The 23,297-nt window shown below is 42.0% G+C and overlaps 1 protein-coding gene across 1 annotated transcript in view; it reads right to left on the reverse strand.

Annotated features, from left to right (window-relative positions):
- Window positions 1-23,297, reverse strand: part of LOC126235493 (uncharacterized) — a 177,559-nt gene that overhangs the window by 82,945 nt on the left and 71,317 nt on the right. Inside the window, exon 6 of the mRNA XM_049944212.1 lies at window positions 12,538-12,579. Coding sequence (XP_049800169.1) covers window positions 12,538-12,579 — 42 coding nt within the window. The remainder of the gene's footprint in view (window positions 1-12,537; window positions 12,580-23,297) is intronic.

Here is a 23,297-nt window from a genome sequence, read left to right on the forward strand (position 1 = left end):
AGTCTCACTGCTAATAACCAGTTCGCAACAGTTCATGTTTACACATCTGGGCTCGACAGCACTCTTATCTGAGGTGCAGTGGCTACACAATCTACCACTGCTGCCCTTACAATACGACAAGCCCGGAGAGCACCCGTGTTGCGTGGACATCCAGAACCTCATCTCCGGAGAATGTTAACGTGACAACTGATACCGGCATCGTTGCACAACTGACACACCGTATCCAATTTGAATAACAATTCATCAAAAGGACCATTCCGCCACTTGGAAGGCCACAATTTGACCCCCTTCAAACTCAATCAGTTAGCCATAGGAAGCACGAGTGTGTATCCTTGGCACGGTTGCTTCACACTTCTACACCACACTGAGCCTTCTGTCTGTGAACATTCCCTACTAAAGGGTAGACAAGATGGTGTTCTGGTAGCTATGCCACTATGGTACCTGTTGGCAGACAACATTGAAACCATTATCAGTACATCCACTAACCCCAGGTGGCATATTCTATCACCGGGGTAAAATCGATATCATCTTTCCGGTGTAGTAATTGCTTTTCTTTTTCTTCATGGCAGTGTAGTGTGTGGCAAAAAAGGGACTAGCCATATCCAAAAGCAATTGAAATAGTGAAAGAAGGATGACCAAGCCAGTTCACAAAAGGAGGGAGCACTGAGAATCTACCAGACCCATCACGTGCCAAGAGACGCTTCAGCCCCAGTCACCTTGCCCCAGGCCAGAAAGTGGTTTAAAATGTTATATTTGGGAATAAAAACCATTTTTAGTGAGAAAAAAAGAATCAGTTCACTATCCACAAGTCATCACCAATGTTAGAGGTACAGACTCTAGAAGACCACACTCAGCATGGAGAGCCAGACGGTTACTTTCCACCAGGATCTCAGCTACTGTCTGTAAAACTCCACAACCACACAATGGCTTGTTACGTAAGATAAAACTATGGGTCATTCTTATATAACCAATGTGGAGGATAGTATTCCTTCTACGAGGAAGGAAGCGGTAGTCTCCTCGATAGTCCGGAGTTTATTAAAGGTGACAATGGCCCACCAGCTCATCTCTGGGTATGGAGAGATCTTATTTGCAACTGCAAATCCACACCAGTGACTGTCAAAGCAAATGTTGGGCAAGTAATCACTCCTCTAACCGAACAGTTGGCCAGTTCATTTCCCAGGAAGCCACCAAATTACTTGGGGACAACTGAACACGTAATAAGACTGTCGGAGTACAACGAGAGTAGCAGATACCACAAGGTGACAAGAGTAATACTGATCATAGCCTGGAGACTGATCATTGGGTCACTAGATATTAAAACACAGCTGAGGGATGTCTGTTTAATGAAAGAGGGACTCAACATACCTATCAGCTCTACAGTAAAAACATATGTAGTTCCTGATTCACACAAGCAAACAGTAAATTAAGGTACCACCCTGATACTCATGAAGAACTGAGGGGAACAGACACTGAAAGGTCATGGAGGTGATTGAAACTTCACGTCCGTGAAACAGATCAGTCCTAGTTCACGGTGTAGGTGAAATGAAATGAGCGTACGGTATTGCTGGCCAGGAGGCCCCGCCCGGGGAAGTTCGGCCGCCAAGTGCAAGTCTTATTTCAGTCGACGTCACATCGGGCAACTTCTGCGCCAGTGAAGGAGTTGAAATGATGATGAGGATAACACAACACCCAGTCCATGAGCAGAGAAAATCAACCTGGCCGCGAATCGAACCTGAGCCTGCTGCATGGGAGGCAAGCACGTTATCACCCAGCTAAGCAGGAGACACGCTATAGATAATAACCTAGGAAGGGGCTTGAGGGAGGGGGGGGGGGGGGGGGAGGCATGGCAAGCTCATTCTAGGGGATTAAGCGGAGGTCCCAGCATAGAGTCTTGATGTACATTCATCCTTGTAGTTCTACCTGAAGGCAGATGTCAGTGTGTCAAAGATGTCAGATTGTCAATGCCACTGGTATGCAAAAACAATCTGATAAGTAGGATGATTAAGAAATTGTAAGATGATGATTGGGTAAGTGAGCAAGTGTTCGTAGCAACGGAACTGATGTGGTAAGATATGCTCTTCAGCACGACATAGGATTAGTCTGTAAGGCGCAAATGGCCAGTCTTACTCCACAACAATGGATTGGTTCCAATAATTTCAAAGCCAAAGGTGTTGCTGAACAATAAACAAACCAACAGTAATCTTATCAGGATGAGACCATAGCTGAGTAAATGTGGAGTAGAGTAGTGTGGTCTGCACCCCAAGAGGTGTGGGGAAGGAAGCACGGAGTGTTAAGTTTCTGCATGCAACTAGTCATTAGTCAACAAATATGGGGCAGCCATGTCAGCCTTTTATCTATCAGAAAACCCAAAAATCAGAACAGTGTAACAACATCCAAATGCTGAATACCCAAACAGAGTTCTAGATCAGGGTGCACCATGATACAACAATAGAAATGCAAGACTTGCCTTTTTGTGGGAGAGAATTGGAAGCCATGGGAAAGGGTCCAAGTGGAGGCCCTTCAAGTGCCACCTTGGAGATGGTATTCTGCCATGGCTACAGATTGAAAAAATGCAAAAGCCATCAACAAACAGCAAGGTGGTGACCAGTAGCCTGAAGGTGATGAGGGAGAGTGTAAAACTCAGCACAGAGCACTATGGGATGGCATTCTCTTGGACAAAAGGAGAACTCAATGATGTACCAACTTTAACCTGAAACAATTGGGGGGGGGGGGGGGGGGTTAAAAACTGGTGAACTGAAAATGATAGGAAGCCTCGTAAGCTCCAGTTATGGAGGGTCAGTAAAATGTCATGGCACCAAGAGCTGTCATATGCCTTATGTAGATAAAAAAAAGACTGCATTGAGGTGTTGGTGTTTAGATAAAGCCTACAAACTGCTATTTCCAACCTAACCAGGAAGCACACTGATAGGGGGCAAAAGCTCCTGGAATTTGAGAACCCAGGAAAACTGTCACACCATCATTCTTTCAAGCAGTTTGCAGAGCATGTCGATTGAACGGCCCACAAATCAAACCTCATCAGAGCACGTCGATAAGGCTATTCGGTCGGTAGCTGTTGATGGATGTGAGATGTTTTCCTGCTTTAAGGATTGGGCTGATGATAATATCTCACCTATGCAAAGAGAAAATACGGCTGAAGGTACTGAATGGACAGATTCATCATCTGATTATGAATGTAATCATCAGGATCTGGGGCGATAGTGTGTGACATGTCAAGAGCCTGAAGTAGTTTGTCACCAGTGAAAGGTGGCGATAGTGTGTGACATGTCAAGAGCCTGAAGTAGTTTGTCACCAGTGAAAGGTGTACTATATAATTTGGCGTGATGGTAGAGAGGAGGGGGGAGGGGGGCGAGGGTGGGGGCTGGGGGTGGGGTGGTGGTAGTGGTTGCTAGTGTTTAACGTCCCGTCGACAACAAGGTCATTAGAGACGGAGCGCAGGCTCGGGTTAGGGAAGGATTGGGAAGGAAATCGGCTGTGCCCTTTCAAAGGAACCATCCCGGCATTTGCCTGAAACGATTTAGGGAAATCACGGAAAACCTAAATCAGGATGGCCAGAGACGGGATTGAACCGTCGTACTCCCGAATGCGAGTCCAGTGTGCTAACCACTGCGCCACCTCGCTCGGTGGTGGTGGTGGTGGTGGTGGTGGTGGTGGTGGGGTGGGGGGGGGGGGCGGGGGGGGGGGGGGTAGGTGGCGGAGTTTGGAGGTATGTCTTCAACCTGTCTTCTACCCATTCGAAAGGTACCTTGGTAAGAAGAGGACCCCATCTGCTGTATCCTGTTACTAGTGCATGTAAGTGTGAGTACACCGAGTGTCGTGTTGCTATGTGTGTGTACTTAAGCCAACCGCCAACTATTTCAGCATGGGCCAGCCACTAGAGGCCGCCTGTAGGAAGTGTGCACACAGTAGCGTCTCCACCATGCTGTTTAATGGTGACTAACGATTATGTACAAATGAAGCAGTGCTGACATACTCTCTTGATGTTCTTTTAGCTTGAACCGCTCACATCAGTTGTTGTGTCTATTGCTTGTGTTGTACATTCTGTGTAATTATTTTGTCTTGTTACATGAGGAGTCACAAAAGGCTTATTTCCATTATTGTTCAGAGGTTTGTGAATAAAGTCATATTTGTGTTACATCAGTTTCATGTATTACTTTGTTACTACACAGCTGGTGATGAGTTTGGAATGGTTTCAGAATGTGCAGTCTTTAAGTGCTGTTTCAACAGGTTTAGTCATTATGGATGCTATGTTACCGACCCTGATTGAACAGCTTACTTCAACAGTGACCATTAACAGACAGAGTACCATTCGACCACTATTATCCACCCACTTGTCCTCTGTATGATGATTCAGCCGAGAACTGGAAAGCTTAAGAGAACACTGAGACAGCATTTTTTGGCTTTCAGTGTGACAGACTCGAATTTGAGCAAAGCCTTATTCCTCTCATGCATTCCACCTAAGGTATATCAATTACTGTATCAGCTTGCCCCTTTACAAGAACCAGTAGCTCTTACTTTTGATCACATGTGCAGTTTATTGTCCAACCAGTATCGCTAACAAATGCATGTCATAGCTGTGTGAGTTGAATTATACCGATATGCAAGAAACACAACCAGTCATACATGGTCTGGGCAGCTGAACTTCACGGCCTTTGAAGTAACTGTCAATTCATTGCTGATGCGCACAGTGACTCTTACGCTGACTCTATGGTGTGCAACCCAATTATCTGTTTAGCTCCAGACAAGGAAGTGTGCCAGAAAGCTTTATTCTGTGAAAAACCCCATAGGCAGAAGTTCTGCAAATAGCACAATCTTTTGAAATTTCTCAGGCACAAGGAAGTGGCAGTGGCGGTGGTAAATGTGTGGGTCCAGTGCAAAGCAAACCGAGGCCAGCCCAAGCTGCGATAACTGCCACAGCACCAGCTTCTTCATTTTCTGTTTCCATCTTGGGGTTTCTGTTTTGTCCAGCAAGAATGTTCGGTGTACCCTATGCACTCTGCTACTTATAATGTTTACCAGAAGAAAGGACAGATTGTCTTTGTGTATCATTCGTCAAAAGTTGCTCAGAATATGGACATGGATGTAAACTGTGTGACTACAATGCTTGTGACTTCTTACATGTTGTTTATAGAGTTAAGTGCTTTTCCTCCAAGTGCTCAGACTACAGGTCGAAGCAGGTGCTGCAGTGACATTACTGAATTCTGACACCTATGTGAATTTAGGCTCGCCGTCGTCTGCACCAGTCACGTGGAAGCTTTCAATTATAACAAACAGAACATTGTGCTGTTGGGACAATTTATGGAATCTGCCTCTTACAAGTCAATGGTTTGTTCCATTACATTTTTGGTGCTTGATGACGCTGATGTTGAAAACTTATTCGGGATGGAGTTTCGGGCATCTGGATTTTCTATCACCGATGCAGTTCACCTTGTGTCCGATCAAGTACCATATTCTCAATAGGAAATGCTGTGTGAGGAGTTTACAAACTTGTTTTGGAAGGTGCTGGGTTTGCTACAAATTTTTCTGTTCATATTTCTTTGAAATCCACGGCTTGGCCTCATTTTTGTCATGCACATCCTATTCTTGTCACCCTTAAAGATCAAGTGGAAGTAGAATTGGTCAGACTTCAATCTCTAAGGGTTGTGCAACCTGTTACGGCTAATGAATGGTTGTCTCCGCTGGTTGTAGTTTGCAAGCTGTCACGGAAACTTTGGCTCTGCTGTGACTTCAGTACGATTGTCTACATGCAGTTGATTATGGATACGTATCCTCACCCAAGCCAAGAAGAACTGTTGGCAAAAATATCGGGAGGCCAGTACTTTTCTGAAACTGATTTGTTTGAAGCTTATCTGCAGGTTATTGCGGACAAAAGAGTCTCGGCGGGTTCTCGTTTTGAACATTCCTCTTGGTCTCTATCCGTATTTGTGCCCTCCTTTTGGTGCGGCTAGTGTTCCTGCTATTTTCCAACAATTTTTGGAGCAACTGAGTATGTTTGTCCCAGGTTCTATTAATTAGCTGAATGATATTGTTGTCAGGGGTTCCTCCATGGCCAATCACTTGAAAAATTTGCATGCTCTGATTTCTGTCTTAAAATCCGTAGGCTTACACTATAACCTCTCGAAATCTCAGTTTTTTCAACTGTCTACTGTTTATTTGGGGTTCACGGTCTGGCAGGATGGGGTTCGCCCTCAACCAGACCACATCTCCGCTGTTATGTCTATGCCTTGCCCCTCATCCATGAAGGAGCTTCAGGCTTTCCTAGGTTTGATAGCCTACTGTCATAAATTCCTGTCGGGGGCGGCCACATTGTCCCACCCGTTGCATGCCTTGTTACACAAGAATTTACCTTTTTGCTTGAGCTAGGTTTGTTAACATGCTTTTCAAATGTTGAAAACCAAACCACTTTCGGACCCTCATTTAGCTATGTTCTCTCCGAACCAGCATGTAGTTTTGGCAACTGACACCTTACAGTATGGTCTCAGTGCAGTCATAGCGCACTGATATGCCAACAGCTCTGCGCAGTCTTAGCGCACAGATATGCCAACAGCTCTAAATGACCTGTTGCTTTCATTTCTAAATCCCTCACTGTGGCCCAGCAGCGTTACTCTCAGGTGAAGAAAACAGGCTCTTGACCATAGTCTGTGCTCTACAGAAAGTTAATGTTTTTTGGTATGGTTCCACGTTCCACCTTGTTACTGGCCATAAACCCTTGGTTTCCTTGTTTAACCCTCAAACTTCCTTGCCTGACTAGGCGGCACACCACCTAAAACATTGGGTGCTGTTATTGTCTTGCTACAATTATGAAATTCAGTTTCAACCAACGTCTCAACATGTCGATGCAGAAGCCTTGTCCCGCCTTGCCGTGGGTCCTGATCCTGACTTTGATTGGGAAGAATTGCTTTGCTTCCCTCTTGATACTGAAATGCAGGCCACAGTTTAGGGTTTCCCAATTATGAGCTCGTGCACAGCAGCTGCCATTTTTGCTGACAAGGTTCTCCACAAAGTGGTTCGATTTGTTCAAATTGGTTGGCCTGATAAACTACGGGTGGAGCTTCAGACCCCCTGCGTAACTATTTTTCCTTACAACATGGCTTCTGTTTTTGATGGTGGTTTACTACTGTCCATGTAAGACCTCTCTCCCAGAGAGCCTTGTTATGGTGCAAGGTTCTACACCTTCTCCACCAGGGCTATTGGGGAGTTTCGTGCACTAAACTGTTAGCTACAGATATGTTTTTTGGTCAGAGATTGATGGCGAAGTTGACTGTTTTGTCATGATTTGTGAGCGGAGTGCCCAACAATAGGCAGCTTCTCTGTCCCCCTGGTCCGGTCCACACCAGCCATGGGAATGCATTAATGTAGACTTTACAGGTCCCTTCTTGAATTCCTATTGGCTCTTGGTTGTGAATTCATTTTCCTGGTTTCCTTACATTCTCTGGTGTGCGATGATGTCAGCAGAAGTTACAATTCATTAGCTTTTGAGGGTGGTTTTTTTTTTATTTTTATTGAGGGGTTGCCATGTACCTTATGTTCCGATGATGAGGCCCAGCTTGTTTTCCACACCTTTCATTTGTTTTGTTCCTGACACGGCATTCATGATGTTATGGCTCCACAATTCCATCCACAATTAAATGGAAGGCAGAACAACCAGTGCACACATTCGAGGCCCAAATGAAAAAGTTTTTTGTGGATTCTTTGCTGGACAATGTCCTCTGTTTTCTGAGCACCTATCATTTCATGCTATGGGGGAGAAGATCCCGGTTGAGTTGCTTCGTGCCCAGCAGCCATGCATGCTCCTCCACTTTCTACAGCCTGCGACACACTTGCTGCAGTCAGTTTCGTCCAGTCGTTTTGCACCAGGCTCGCTGGTGTTTGGTCGCCGGCCTAAGCGGATGCTGGCCACTGTTGTCCGCCTCTCTGATCAGTTGTGTCCCTGCTTGGTGTTGGAAGCTACCGGTTCATGGGTGTAGTCCCCGTCACCACACCCCACCCCACTGCCCTCTACTTCAAGCCCGTCATTGCCTACTGTGTAGGTGCCCCCATTCCACTGGCTGCCTCCTCCAAGGGCGGTGCCCTCGGGTACCAGCTTCCAAACACCGGTACTCTCCGGTCTTGGGTCCACTGTTGTAGCCTGCTGTTCAGATAGGGGCACCTCTACTGACCCCCTTGCCATCATAGCCTCAGCCTTCGTCACTGGTGGGTTCAGCCCTGTCTCCTCTGCACTAGGATCTGCCTGCTGATGATGATCATACAGAGATGGCAACGGCACTGACCTCCCTGATCTGTCATGAGGTGCGGCACAGGCCCATTACCCTTGGGCGTGCCTACGTCTCCACGTGTTCCAGCCCTATGCTACACTGTCCCGTCCCCATCATCACCAGCAGCTACCGCTCTGGATCCAATGGATGTGTCTCTCGTCAGGCTGCTGGCGTCTCCTCCATTGCTTAGGTGGTCTCTTGTACAACAGGAGGTGTGCTGTATCCTGCTACTAGTGCATGTGCATGTTAGTATGACTGTGGTGAGTGTAGTGTTGCCGCATGTGAATACTTAAATCAATCACCATCTGTGGCAGAGCAGGTCAGCCTCTAAAGACCACTTATAGGAAGCGTGCACACAGCACAGTCTCCGCTGCACTGTCTGGTGACTTGTGTCTATACATGCACACAGCAGTGCTAACTCACTCCAACTATATTCTTTAAGTCTGTACTGTTCACATCAGTTGTTCTGTGTATCACTTATGTTACACCTTCTTTTGTCTTGTATGTGGGTAGTCATGAGAGGCTTACTTCCGTTATTGTTCACAGGTTTATGAATTAAGCTACATTTGTGGTTCTTGGATTGGTTCCATGTGTTACTTGGTTACTCCAATGATGACGTGCAACATGGGTTGCAAGGTCTTCAGCAAAAACCAATGCCTTGGTAGTAATACCATCATGATGGAAGAGATCCAGACTAGTCATTGTTCTTTGATAGCCCAGTAGGCTATGCAACTTGGCCGACATCTCGGATGAAGAAGCACACCTTCCAAAGGAGGAAACATAGTACTCCCAGCATTTCTACCAACTGCATTTACTGATATGGTGAGCCATTGTAGCCTATGATGGTCAAGTTTGTTGATTTATTAAATAATTTGGTGAGTCAACAAAAATCGATGACTGGTAGCAGTTTCCGAAAAATCTTTCCCTATGTCTTTAATCTTATTATGCACAACTGGGGTGCTTTTGAGTGGCTTGTGAATTTTTTGCTTCATGCAAAATCAATTATTACCAAGAGCTGAGGCATATGCTGAATAATCACAAATCTCTGTGCCTCTCTAACACTTCTAGTGTCTTGTGGAGTCAATGACAGGGTTATCATCTCAGTTAAAACTGAGAGGCACAGTGGAAGGAGGACTAACCCAAGTGATGATGTCTCCTGCCCATATTTAGTTAATCGAATATCATGTTCATATCTCTCTCCTCTTGGATGTTGGAGACGTTTGTTTTGAAATGCGCAGTTCCTATCTTTTCTTGCATATGTGGGAGAGGTGAGCATCGTGAAGCAGAGCACTTAGCCACATTGTTGCAGCAGCAAAATGCTAATTTAAGTAGTTATGTTGGTAGTGAAAATAAATACAAGAAAGGAATTTCTTGACTGGATTCAACTTAAATATAACATTTTGTGAAGTAGTGGAAAGTACTATATGTGCACCTCTGGAAAAGTGAACCCTGTAAAGAAGCTCAAGAATGTGGAAATATGTTGTAATACCAATACAATGCCTATGTTTATCAAACAATGTCAAAAGAAACAAAAGATATTATTCTTTTGTGATTTCCATACATTATTATCATGTGCTAAAGACCACATTCAATACTGAATGAAAGAAAACAAGCTAGTGAGGGAAATAACTGAACAACTTCCTACACATACATCACATTACAGCAGAAGATCAAATTCAAATGGAACATTCACAACCAGTGTTCATTCTGGGACAAACATTTATAAATTATTCGTACAGAAGTCTGTGGCCAAAGGTGCGGATCAAGTGTGGGCATAACACTACAGAGAGTAATAAATGAGAAAAAATATTTCATGGCTACTGTTACCCATTGAATTACAAATACAAAATTGTGTTTCCCATAATCTTAAGGCAATACATACCAGCACAATGGAATTTCATACAACAGAAACATGAAGGGAACTTTTGAGTCTTTGCACGTGCCTGCATAATCTGGGAAGAAAGGGCACAACACTGTACAACCTGTCTAGATTGTAAACAGCATTCTTCCTTGAAGCATAGGCCACTCTTTTGGGTTCAAACTTCATGCACCACGAGACTATACAATCTGTCAATGCATGCAATGTGTGGTTCACAAGTTCCTGAACAACTGCTGTTTTTCAAGAATGAGATGAGTTTTCTTTCCTGTATGTTCCCAGTGCTGACTGATGCAAATCAGAACACTGACGTGTCATGAGATGCTTCTAAGGGAGAATAACATGCCCAGATCTTAAAACTGTTCAGTGTCTCATTAGATAGTTAAATTCTTTCTTTATTCTATCAACAATAAATGCAGAAGGAAACACAAAGAACATTTCTTGAATTTACATAGCACTAAACGGCATGAGAATATCTTTCCCCATTTATTACTCACACTGCAAGAGCATGCATGGGCACACACACACACACACACACACACACACACACACACACACACACACATTTTTGGAACTATTTGGATGAGAATTTCAACTGCTGCCCTCCTAAATGCAAGTCACGTGCCTTATGAACTGCCTTGCTCATTCCCAATCCGTACACCTGAGTGAATTGTTACAGGCTTGGGTACATCAGGAATACTCAGTGAAGTATTATTTCTTTTGCTATACCCTGGTTTCCTAACATTTCTTTTACCTAAACCAATGCTTCAACCATAAAAATAAGTACATTCTTGGATCTTGCTACCCATCTGATCTCAATTTGTGCTCGTGCATTCTCCTTTGTCTATTCATCCTCTTCTACATGATCCCTTCCTCCACTTTACTGTTTATATTTGGAATCTCTGTCTTCTACTAGTGTCCCCTTCCTGATGTATCTTTTCACAATTCCTTTCAACTTTTCTTGTCATATTTTTTGGTTTGTTTATTTTTTGTTCCTAAGACTATAATTTCTCTTCACTTACTCCCTCTCCCACCACCTGATCATCAGCATCTTAATATTACAACTCAGGGATAGTCAAAACTCTTGAATTTCATTCATTTTCTTAACTACGAGGGCTATTCAGATAGTGAGGTCTGATTGGTAACAAAATGCAAACCACATTGAAAATCCGATGAAGCTTTGCACAGGTGGGTTGGACGTTGTTTCGAGTATGCCTGTCGATCGCATCACGTCACTCTTTTCAGTTCAGAGCACACAGCGAGAACGTAATGATGCCCAGAACAATAATGTCTCCCGCCTAGCATGAGTGCCCATTGAAAGGTTTCACCTGATTTTATGCAACCCCATATATTGTAACTGTCATGTGTTTCCTTCTTGATGACAATTCTCAGCTGCACATTGCAGGGGCAATGAGGACACCCCTGCACCGGTTTCAATGGGAACTGTTTGATCACACCCCACACAGCCCGGACTTGGATCCCTCTTACCACTGGCTATGAAAACAACATTTTTGAACAGACAACAAACTGTAGACCAGCACAGAGAAGTGGCAGTAAGCACAGGTAGCTGCCTTCTATAATGAGGGTATTGGAAAGTTGGTACAACACTATGACAAATGTCTAGGTCAGAGCGGTGACTATGTAGAAAAGCAGCTGGAAGGTGTAGAAAACTGCTACAAATAAAAGATTTTTAATTTCCACAGTGGTTTCCATTTCACGACCGATGGGATCTTACTTTCTGTACAGCCCTCCTACAATCATTACAGCTTTCATAAACATTTGTGATATTGAATGCATGTCCTCATGCCGTACAATACACATGTTTAATATGCTAACTGCAATACTTGGGATGAACACAGCATTACGACAACAAGGATTCATATTGCTTGAGAGTGATGAAGTGCACAGAGACCAAAAATTCATAAGAAACATAATACTAGGAAGAATTTTTATGGTAGAGGTGGTTTCAAAATGGGCAGAAAAGTTTTTGCCAAACTGGCAATCTTTATAGTACTGCATAGTATTAAAACATATTAGTATGATATTTTCTCCCTTTATGAAGGTTATAGTATACTGTAGGAATATCATTCATGGCCTTATAATAGCAGTTTTACACTGTTGTTGTTGTTGTGGTCTTCAGTCCTGAGACTGGTTTGATGCAGCTCTCCATGCTGTCTCTGTTTTACACTAAGACGCACATATATTGGCGAGTAATTCAGAATATGGTGGCATGGGACAACATTTTAAAAATTGTTGATAATTTTTTGGAAATATTACAAAACTCAAAGTGCAAAAGAATTTACTGCACTCTTACACTACACTACACTACATTACAACAAAGACAATAAAACTTTTTACCCAACCATTAACTTCATGCAATAAACTTACATTTTTTCTTGATTTCCTTTTCTTCTTGTCCGACTTTGAGCCCTGAAAATGACAGAACATTACTTTAACAGCTTCATTAGTACATAAAAAACTGAAAAGACAAATGAAAGAGTATATCTCGTACAGTAACACACAAATACACATGAAAACAGAAATGACCCAAATTATGACACACTAAATCAAAACTTCCTTCTCAACAAGTCAAAAAGGAATACAGATGACAAAAGGTGTAAAATGATGTCACAGGGAAGTGAAAATTTTTCAGAATCTTTAATGACAACACATTATGTACAAAGCAGGAAGGGTGTTTCATGTGGGATTAAATTCCAGTTTTAAATATCCATGACAAATTGCAAAAGGGATATCTGATTTTGAGAAAACAACACTTCAATACAATACATGGAATAAAGGTGACCACTATCTGTTAATTGAGGTTTTGAGAGGTCGACAGGCAAAAAGCTCAGTAAGGTTTTCAGTGTTGTTTCTGTGCCAGCCAAACACTTCATGACTCATCTACATAGTGAATGGTTACCTTTACTCCTTATATTACCTAGACTTAAAAGTAGATGGCAGGAGCTACTGAGTAACATGGAAAAGTCAAGTTACAGTAAGGCTGCGATAACCCGGCACTTGATAATCCAACAGATCCGACAGTCTGGAGCACATCAGAAATTTTCCTGTGTTTTTAGCTCAGTGCAGCAGGCAGTACAGACCATGGATGCCTTCAGGAAACATCAGAATTGACACTGGCAGAAACTCAGCTACCGAAGAAGAGCTGACTGATGATGTGATAATACAAAGTGTTTCAACTCACATGAGGCACCAGAAACTGACTGATGAAAAAGAAATGCCTACAACTCACAACTCTTGGGCTGAAGCTTTAGAAGTCTTACAACATTTTTTTGAAATTCACTGAGAGTGGCTGACAATACAACACTTCTGAAGTTGTGTATCTGCACAGTGTACAAAATAATTTTTGTCAAAAAAGAGCTCAATCCAAGAAACATGTTAGCATTTCTGCTATGTTCCATAGCACTCAGAAGAAAATTTCAGCTAAACTATTCAAGATAGATACCAGTGTGACACAGTCATGCCTTCGACGAGTCATATCTGTGTGATTTCTAGAGACAGTAATTCCGATTAAACTGCAGCAAATTTTCTGTAACTTTTTCACCAATTAGCTTGTTCTTGATCCTTTCAATCAATGGTGATTCTTTTATTTTAATTCATAATTGGTGTAAATAAATTATTTATATAAATGAACTATTCTAAAACTTTTGAGCCTCAAATTAGTTTAATAGAGCACTACAGTACTCAAGTTTTAATTTTGCTTTTACAGAAAATTAATACATAATTTTAATGCTGTAATCTCTCCTGCTGCAGTTACTTGTTTTTATACATTAAAATTCAGGTTTTGATTATATTCCTTGTTTTAATCCACATTTTTAAAAATGAGCTTGATAATCTGGCATTAACAGATCCCCAAGCATGCTGGATTATCAAAGTCCTAACATATATTAAAGGCAGGGGGGCTAACCATTATACTGGACTAGAAACATCTGTCTAGGAAAAGAAAATTTAAGATGACAACAATCTACCATACAAGGGCATTTTTAAGGAGAATATGGACACTACTGAATATAGAAGTATTCTGCTGAATCACATAGCCACACCACTGTGCAATTTACGTAGTACTTTGGCACATATACTGCATTACAACATTATGACCTACCTCTAAGAAAATGCTCTACTGGCAGATGGCCAGCATGGGTTCACAAAATATTGTTCTTGTGAAACACAACTTTAGACACGGGAACTTAAGTTGATTCTATATTTCTACATATCCAAAAAGCTTTTCACATTGTTCCTTACTGGCAGTTTCCAATCAGATTTTGTGCCTGTGGAGTATCATTTCAGTCGTACGACTGGTTTCGAGATTTCCTGTCAGAAAGGTCACAGTTGTTAGTAACTGACCCAAAGTCATTGAGTGAAACAGAAGTGATATCTGGGGTTCATAAGGAAGTATAGGATGGGGCAAATAAAAGTGGCCTGGAGAACAGAGTTGTTCCAGGGTAGGGGGGGGGGGGGGGGGGACGACAACAACAACAACAACAGTAGAGAAGAGGAAATACATTACTAACCTGACTATAGCACATGCCGAAAATGACTACCACTCATCTCTTGGCACTTTTGGGCCCTGGTCAGTAAGTTCCTGATGGCTGAACTGCAAGGATTACTGCAGTCTTATCCGAAATGTTCTGCTGCAGTTCTTGAAGACTATGAGGGCTGTTATGATACATCTTAGACTTGAAGGCTCTCCACACAAAGTAATCTTACATTGACAAATCAGATAACCTCGGTGCTCAGCTAGGGCCGTGACCAGACTGACTTCTGCTAAAAACTCTGCCAGGCATGAAGACTGTGTAAATGAATTCCAAGGTTTGGCTCGCTGTATAGGCAGTTGCACCATTCTGTTGGAATTAACTGTAGGTCTTTTCCTCCCCCATTAATGCTGCCATAAATGGTTTCTAAAATGTTGACAATGTAATACACCGAAGTCAGTGTCTGATGCAAGAAGATGGGACCAACAATGCACTGTGCAGACATGCACACTAAACCCAAACATTCTGATAATGCAATAGTGTTTCGTGGAAGTAATGCGGATTCTCCGCTGCCCAGAACCTGTGGTTCTGTGAGTTGACATAATAACATAGTTGAAATCTGGCTTCATCACACATAACACAGTTGAAATCCAGCTTCATCACACATAATAAACAGATCCATGTCCAAGCCATTAATTGTTATCTCAGTGAACAGCCACTCACAAAACTGTAGGTGCTGTGGAGCATCTGCTGATTTTACTGCATGTACAAAAGACACTTGACAGGGATGCATGTGCAATTCCAGGTGGTGTATTTGTATGCATTACTGACATCATGTCAGTCTCTTGCAACAGGCATTGGGTTGATTTGGTAGGACTGAGCCATTTTCTGGCGAACTGCAGCCACATTTTCTGGTCTGCCGGCACATTTTGGAATGTTTTTTGACTTGCTCAAAACAGATCCTGTCTGATCCCATTTTCAGACTAAGCACTGCATGGCACTCTTTGCTGGCACTCTGACACCATTAAACGTCTCAGCAAACAACTGACGACACCATTTCCAAGACTTTGTCGTCACGTAACTTTCCACAACAAATACACACTGCTCCACTGTGAGTACTATCATCTTTCCACTGCTCCACCCACACTTACACAGCTCACACTATGCTCTGAACTGGTGTGGAAAACATGGCAGGCATTCACGGGTATGCATGTCACAGGGCACGGTTACACGCATACAGTCACGTGCGAACGTATCCACTCATCCAGGCCACTTATGTGCCCCACCCTGTGTTATAGGTTTTCTGCTGTTCTCACTCTATATAAATGTTTTAGGAGACAATCTAACTAGCCCACTTACATTGTTTACAGATGGTGCTGTTGTTTACCATCTAGTGTAGCCATCAGAAGATCAAAACAAATTGCAAAAAGACTTAGACTAGATGTATGCATAGTGCAAAAAGTGGCAATTGACCCTAAGTAAATAAAATGTATGAGGGCTTCCACTTAAGTGCTTAAAACTGTATGTTCAATTTCAGTTACACAATAAATCACACAAATTTAAATGTTCTTGATTCAACTACATGTCTATTGATTACAATTACAAACAATTGTAATCATCAGATATGGAGAAAGGGAACCAAAGACTGTATTTTATTGATAGAGCACTCTGAAGATGCAACAAATCTATTAAAGAGATTTCTACACCAGGCCTGTCCAGGAGGCAGCTAGGCAATTGTGATCTGTCTTGCTCACTCACTGCCTGAGTAGTGAGTGCTCGCAATAAATGGGGCACTTCAGACATCACTATGTAGAGCAGAACTGTGGGTTGTCTTCACAGGAATGACCATGTGTTAGGTTCATTGTAGCCTTAGACAGTATACATACTTTTTGCACAGTGCTTAAAATGGAGAGTAGGTCATATTTAATCGATTAAAAGCATTGTGATGACTAGGTCAGGTACTTCATAGAGAAGGTCACACACATCAATATCAGTATATAACATGTCAGTGCAGGGTGCATAGCTACATTTAGATCTCATTGACCTAAAATGCATTAAACAGTTGGGTGAGAAGTTTCATAAATAAATAAGCTTCACAGACTTGTATAAAATATTTCATCAGCAGAAATTTCCATGTATTTACAAGTCTGTTATGTCAACACCTATACTTAGGCAAGCAACCTTTTCCTACAAATAGAATGAAATCTACCCACAGAGGACAGATTTCAACTTAAAAACTTATCTTCAAATTAGCAGTTCTCAAAAAGAGATACTTTATTGAAAAGCAAAATAAATAGTACTCACTGACATCCCATGTTTCTATGTTTAACATGTGAATAAAATAGTCACAAGCTGATGTGAGTTTAAACTCTGTCCAAAAACTACATTAATCATAAGGTTGCACCAATCATAAGAAATATCATGCTTCATACTTAACTGCCATATCTGTTCTTTGCTTCCTCAATTAAAACAAATGTCATTTCTCATCAATGTAACTATCTTAAAAAATAAATTTTCATAAACGGCTTTCATTAACCACAGTGAAGCAATACACTTCCGTGGAACTAACATTAGTGGCCACAGAACAAACTCATTGACAATAGTTTCTCATGTGGAACTATCGCTTTCCAATTCCTCCCTCCACTCCCGTTCCCCTACAACTACTTGCTGTGAGTCAGCTGGTTGCTCAGAGCTGTGATCTGAGCGCGAGTCAGCTCGCAAGTAGATCAGTCAACAAGTCTAGTCTACACTACACCTTTCTATCCTCTTCCGGAGAGTAGCTGCACGGTATGGTATCCTTACCAGATAGGATTTACATAGGAAACTGAAAAAGTTTAAAGAAGTGCAGCTCTTTTGGTATTATTGCAAAATAGGGAAGGGAGTGTCATGGATATGATACGCGAGTTGCAGTGGCAATCATCAGAACAAAGGCACTTTTCACTGTAGTGAGGCCTCTTCACGAAATTTCAATCACCTACTTTCTTCCCTGAATGCAAAAATATTTTGTTCACTCCCACCTACAAGGGAAGAAAAGACTGTAACAATAAAATAAGAAAAATCAGAGCTTGCACAGAAAGATCTAGTTGTTCATTCTTTGTTGTCGTATTGGAGAGAGAAAAGGTTGAAAATGATCTGAAATTTGTTCTATGAACCCTCTGTCAAATACTTAAGTGTGAATTCCAGAACGGTAGTGTAGATTTGGATGTTACAGCAGCAGCAGAAAGGATAAAAAATACATAGAATAATAGGTGTAGGCATGGGAAGACATGGAACTATAGTACCACAGATAAATTCAAACAGGAAGTTGAAATTAAGATATGCTGGAAGCAACTGTTTATCTCTTAATTTGGAGGACAAGGGCATGTCGACATGTTGAAAGCCTCAAGTCCTTCATTAAGGACCAGTAGTGAACATGTAGCAGGTAACACTCAAGTTTGAGAATGTACACACTAATGTACGAGAGTAGTACTAATGGTGCTTGTTTGTGATCTGAGTGATATGAAATAAAGTTTATTGGCCCTACTCTGAAACAAAATGTTTTGTTTTATTAAAATTAAGAAAAATGTTAATATATGACTTATGAAATATTGCCAGTTGAATACATATAACAAGAGGAATGTGGCAGAACAGTAATGTTTTCAACACAGTTATGTAGGGTACCAGTGTGATACATGAAACTCATCAAATCAGCAGTTGAGAAGCCTATGAGGGAAACAGTAGCTGAAAACCTAGTGAAAGTGAAAAAAATGAAAAGCAAATGACGACTCATGACTGTGAGTCATGCTGTGACAATTTTTTTATTGTTGTGTCTTTTTTTTTTCAGAAGGTGAAATGCTGTATTCGGTTTCCAGTACATGAAAAACATTTGAATAGCATCAACAATTAACACACTATGGTAGAACAAACAAAACACAGGCCAGTTTATGGACTCAGTAAAGTATCCAAAACTATAAAAATAATGTTTCATATTTGGTTGGTACATCTTTGATTCGAAAGTTCTTTTATTTACTTTACTTAAGACTACAACTAACAACTAATATCAGCAATTGAGTACAAAGTACAAAAATTACTCATTCTCCTGAATTAGTTAATTTGTCAATCACTGAGAAATCACTGTCAAAGAACCAGCCAGTTTGCTATAATGAGAAATAGTGCCAGACTTGTATAATAACACAATGGTCCTATTACTACCCTCAAAAAGTAATTACTGCTAGCAACAACTGCAGCATTCATTTGTGTACACATCATTCACTACAGAAACTATCTCCCTATCTACTGCCATTATTTTACCTTTTTCTGTAGGCCTTGATTTAACATGATTTTATGAAATTTTTTGTTGACCTCCCATTTATGCGTAAGCAAATGCATACATTGTGGCATACAGATATTTTGTTACCCCCTGCCCATGTTAAAACATAAAAAACACACGTGAGAAAGAGAACCATCAGGAAAGGAAATGGAGGTGCTTCTACAGAAAATGTTTATCAGAGCAAGGAAGAATAGTTTGCCAATTGCTTACATCTCAATTTATTAAAACCACTATTGGGATACTGCTTTTTATTTAATGCCTTATCTTTCCTAACACTGGCACTACTTTCATTATTCAATGATTTGCACACTCAGTTTATTGATGCAGAAGACCTGCACTTGATACCCAGTACCAGAAATTTGAATAAATACAAAGTAAATGTGGCATACAACTCAACCAAAAGAGCATCGGCGTTGGCAGGATTGTACCATACTATCAGCCATATCACACCTTTTTCAAATTCTAATAATGACATTGCAACAATTTTGTTGTTTTAAGATTCACAACACTATAAATGCTTGATATTTGACAAATCTCACAAAATGGGACACATTCTTACTGTGGAAATTATACTCCCAATACTCATACATACATACAATGTGGAATTCAAAATTTTCAGGACTGGTGCTGCCATCTGGAAAGTAAGAGTAGTAGATCTTTGCACTACTAGGAGGCAAGAGCTGCATATCTGATGAGTCAGTGTTCAGAGTGGCATTCAGCTGCGAGGACATGTTGCGTGTACACAGTGTTTTCCGTAATATTCTGTGTTTGGTGTGTGGCGATTTTACGATGGATCCGCGAACAGAACAGTAAGTGTGTATCAAATTCTGTGCAAATCTTGGGAAAAGTGCTACGGAGACCCTTGCAATGATTCAACAAGTGTTTGGGGGCAGAGCATGAGCTGTACGCGTGTGTTTGAGTGGCATGCTCGGTTCAGGGCCGCCATACAGACGTCAAAGATGATGCTCACACTGGAAGGCCCATTAGCCACACAACGCCAGGCATTGTTGCCAAATGTCAACAATTGGTTCGTGCGGATTGACGGCGAACCATTCAAGACCTTGCGCATGAAGTGGGTATTGGTTATGGGACATGTCAACGCATGTTGACTGATGAACTGGGCATGCATCGTGTCGCTGCAAAATTTGTGCCGAGGATCTTGACTGTCGATCAGAAGGCACGGCATGTTGAAGTGTGTACGGACCTTCATCAGACCACATCTGATGATCCAACCTTCTTGTCATAAGTTATCACCGGCGATGAGAGCTGGATTTATGGTTATGACCCAGAGACAGAGCAACAATCATCCCAGTGGAAGAGCCTGGGCTCTCCAAGCGCAAAAAAAGCGAGACAGATGAAGAGCAAAGTGAAGAGAATAATAATCATTTTCTTTGATAGCAAGGGAATTGTGCACAAAGAATTCGTTCCATCCAACCAAACAGTGAATTCCATGTACTACTGTGAAGTTTGGCGATGGCTCCATGAAAATGTGCAGCGACGACGGCCTGAACTTTGGCGTCAAGGGAACTGTCTGCTGCATCACGACAACACGCTCTGTCACAGTCACATGTCCTTGCTCACCAGGACTTTTTGGCAAAAAACAACACGGCAATTGAGTTCACTGTTATCAATCATCCTCCACACAGTCTTGACATGGCCCCGTATGATTTTCATCTGTTTCCAAAACTTGAAGAACATCTTCGAGCACTTCACTTTGATATTTATGGAGCAGTGCAAGTAGAGGTGAGGTTATGGTTACACCAACAAAGTAAAACACTCAACAGTGATGGTATCAACAAACTGGTCTCTCATTGGGAGAAACATGTTCACCTCCAGGGTGACTATATTGAGAAATAAATATGTAGACATGAAGAATAAAGATGTAGCATGTTAATAACATTTATTTAATTTAAAAAGCTTTGAGAGTTTTCACATAAATTCAGAGGTATTACTTTCCAGCACACCATCATATTTTTAGACCCAGGTAAAATGCTCAGGATTGTGAGAGTTGTGAAATAATAAGTTATCTCTGTTAGCAAGAACACACACTACACAAATTTTTATCTTCGTATCCACATATAAACATTTTCTTTTTTGGTGGTGGTGGTGGGGGAGAGGGGGGGGGGATAAACTGAAGAAATGGATCAATTATTCACATGAGTTTAGCTACACATTTCAGTAACATAACAAACAACTCCAACTCTGCTGTTCACATTCTAGTATTCTTTATCATTGTACCTGTCTGTGACCCAATGACTCCTCTATGTGATGAGTAGCATTCTAGCCTTTCTGTATTATTGTTATTCCACCCTGGACTTCCAACTGTTTGAAAAATCACAGTTAGGATGATGTCTATAACCTGAATATGCTATGCTCAAATTTGCCACACATTTATGAGACACTGATATACTTTTCAGTCATGAAATGTTGTAAGTAAATTTTTGACAGAATGTACGAGGGTCGTTCAGAAAGTAACCTCCGGTTGATTTAAAAAAATACACCAGTTAAATAAAAATATTTTAATATATACATCTTACAACTACATCTTTGCACTATTTTTCTACATAGTCTCCATAGCGATTGAGGCACTTATCGTATCTCTTCACAAGCTTTGAAATTCCTTCTGCATAAAAATCACCCACTTGTGCCTGGAGCCAGCCTGTGACCGCATCTTTGAGCTCTTCGTCGTCATCAAACCGCTGTGACCCGAGCCATTTCTTCAAATGCATGAAGAGGTGATAATCACTTGGCGCCAGGTCTGGGCTGTAAGGTGGATGGTTGATAACGTCCCACTTGAAGGACTCAAGAAGGGCCGTTGTTCTGTGAGCAGAGTGAGGACGGGCGTTATCGTGTAAAAAAACGATACCGGAAGTCAGCATACCACGGCGTTTGTTCTGTATAGCCCGTCGTAACTTTTTTATTGTTTCACAGTACACGTCTTGATTAATGGTCGTACCACGTTCCATGAATTCAACCAACAACACCCCTTTGGCATCCCAAAACACCGTTGCCATCAGTTTTCTGGCAGAAAAATCTTGCGAGGCTTTTCTTGGTTTGGTAGGCGAATTTGAATGTGCCCACATCTTTGAATGTTCTTTTGTCTCAGGATTCATGTACTTAATCCAGGTTTCGTCACCGGTCACGATTCTGTTTAACAATGGTTCTCCTTCGTCCTCATAACGTGACAAAAAGTCTAATGCAGAGGCCATTCTTTGAGTTTTGTGGTGGTCGGTAAGAATTTTGGGCACCCATCGTGCACAGAACTTACGGTAACCCAATCTTGCTGTCACTATCTCGTACAAGAGAGTCTTAGAAATCCGTGGAAAACCAGTAGACAACTCCGACATTGAGAAACGTCGATTTTCACGAACTTTTGCATCAACTGTCTGAACGAGTTCGTCAGTCACCAATGATGGTCTACCACTCCTCTCTTCATCATGAACGTTTTCTCATCCACTTTTAAATAAACGTACCCATTCACGGACAACTCCTTCACTCATAACTCTTGGTCCGTACACGGCACAAAGCTCACGATGAATAGCTGCTGCAGAATATCCTTTGGCTGTAAAAAACCTTATGACAGCACGCACTTCACATTTGGCGGGGTTTTCTATTGCAGCACACATTTCAAACTGCCACAAAAACTAAACTAGCGCAGGTACGACGTTCACTCGACCACGGCTTGATGCCGACTGACCTGTTGAGTGCGTGAACGCACAGATGGCGTCGCTACTCCCCCCACAACCCGCACTGTGACCAATCGGAGGTTACTTTCTGAACCGCCCTTGTAAATAATTTAGGAGCAAAGGTAACAACTCACTGAGTAGCAGTGGCATTGAGTGCACACACACACACACACACACACACACACACACACACACAAACCAAATACACTATGCTGGAACCACAGTTTGGCAGGAGACTGGGTGAAGGGATATGTTAGGGTAGGTGGGGTACGCAAGGGGAGGAAAGGGAGGCAAAGAGTGGGAGGGAGAGTTGGAGAATGCAAAAGGGAGAAGGGGCAGGTGCACAGGACAGGAATGTGACAAATAGGCCTGGAATCAGTGAGAGTGACTTGGAGGAGTAGTCTGGGAGAGGGTGACGAAATAGAGAAAAAGGGAGAGAGTGAGGAAGAGAGTGTGCATGCAGGGGGTTATCAGAGATTGGAGCCATGATGACTATGGGAATGAAGATGTGTTGCAAGGCTAACTCCTATCTACATTGTTCAGAAAATCTAGTGATTAGGCGAAGAATCCACTTCCGCGGGTTGTAAAACAGCCATTGGAAACAAGCACGTTGTGTTCAGCAGCCTGTTCTGCCACTGGTGGGTCAAGTCTGCTCTGCCAAAC

The sequence above is a fragment of the Schistocerca nitens genome, chromosome 2, assembly GCF_023898315.1.
Source record: "Schistocerca nitens isolate TAMUIC-IGC-003100 chromosome 2, iqSchNite1.1, whole genome shotgun sequence".
Classification (NCBI taxonomy): Eukaryota; Metazoa; Arthropoda; class Insecta; order Orthoptera; family Acrididae; genus Schistocerca; species Schistocerca nitens.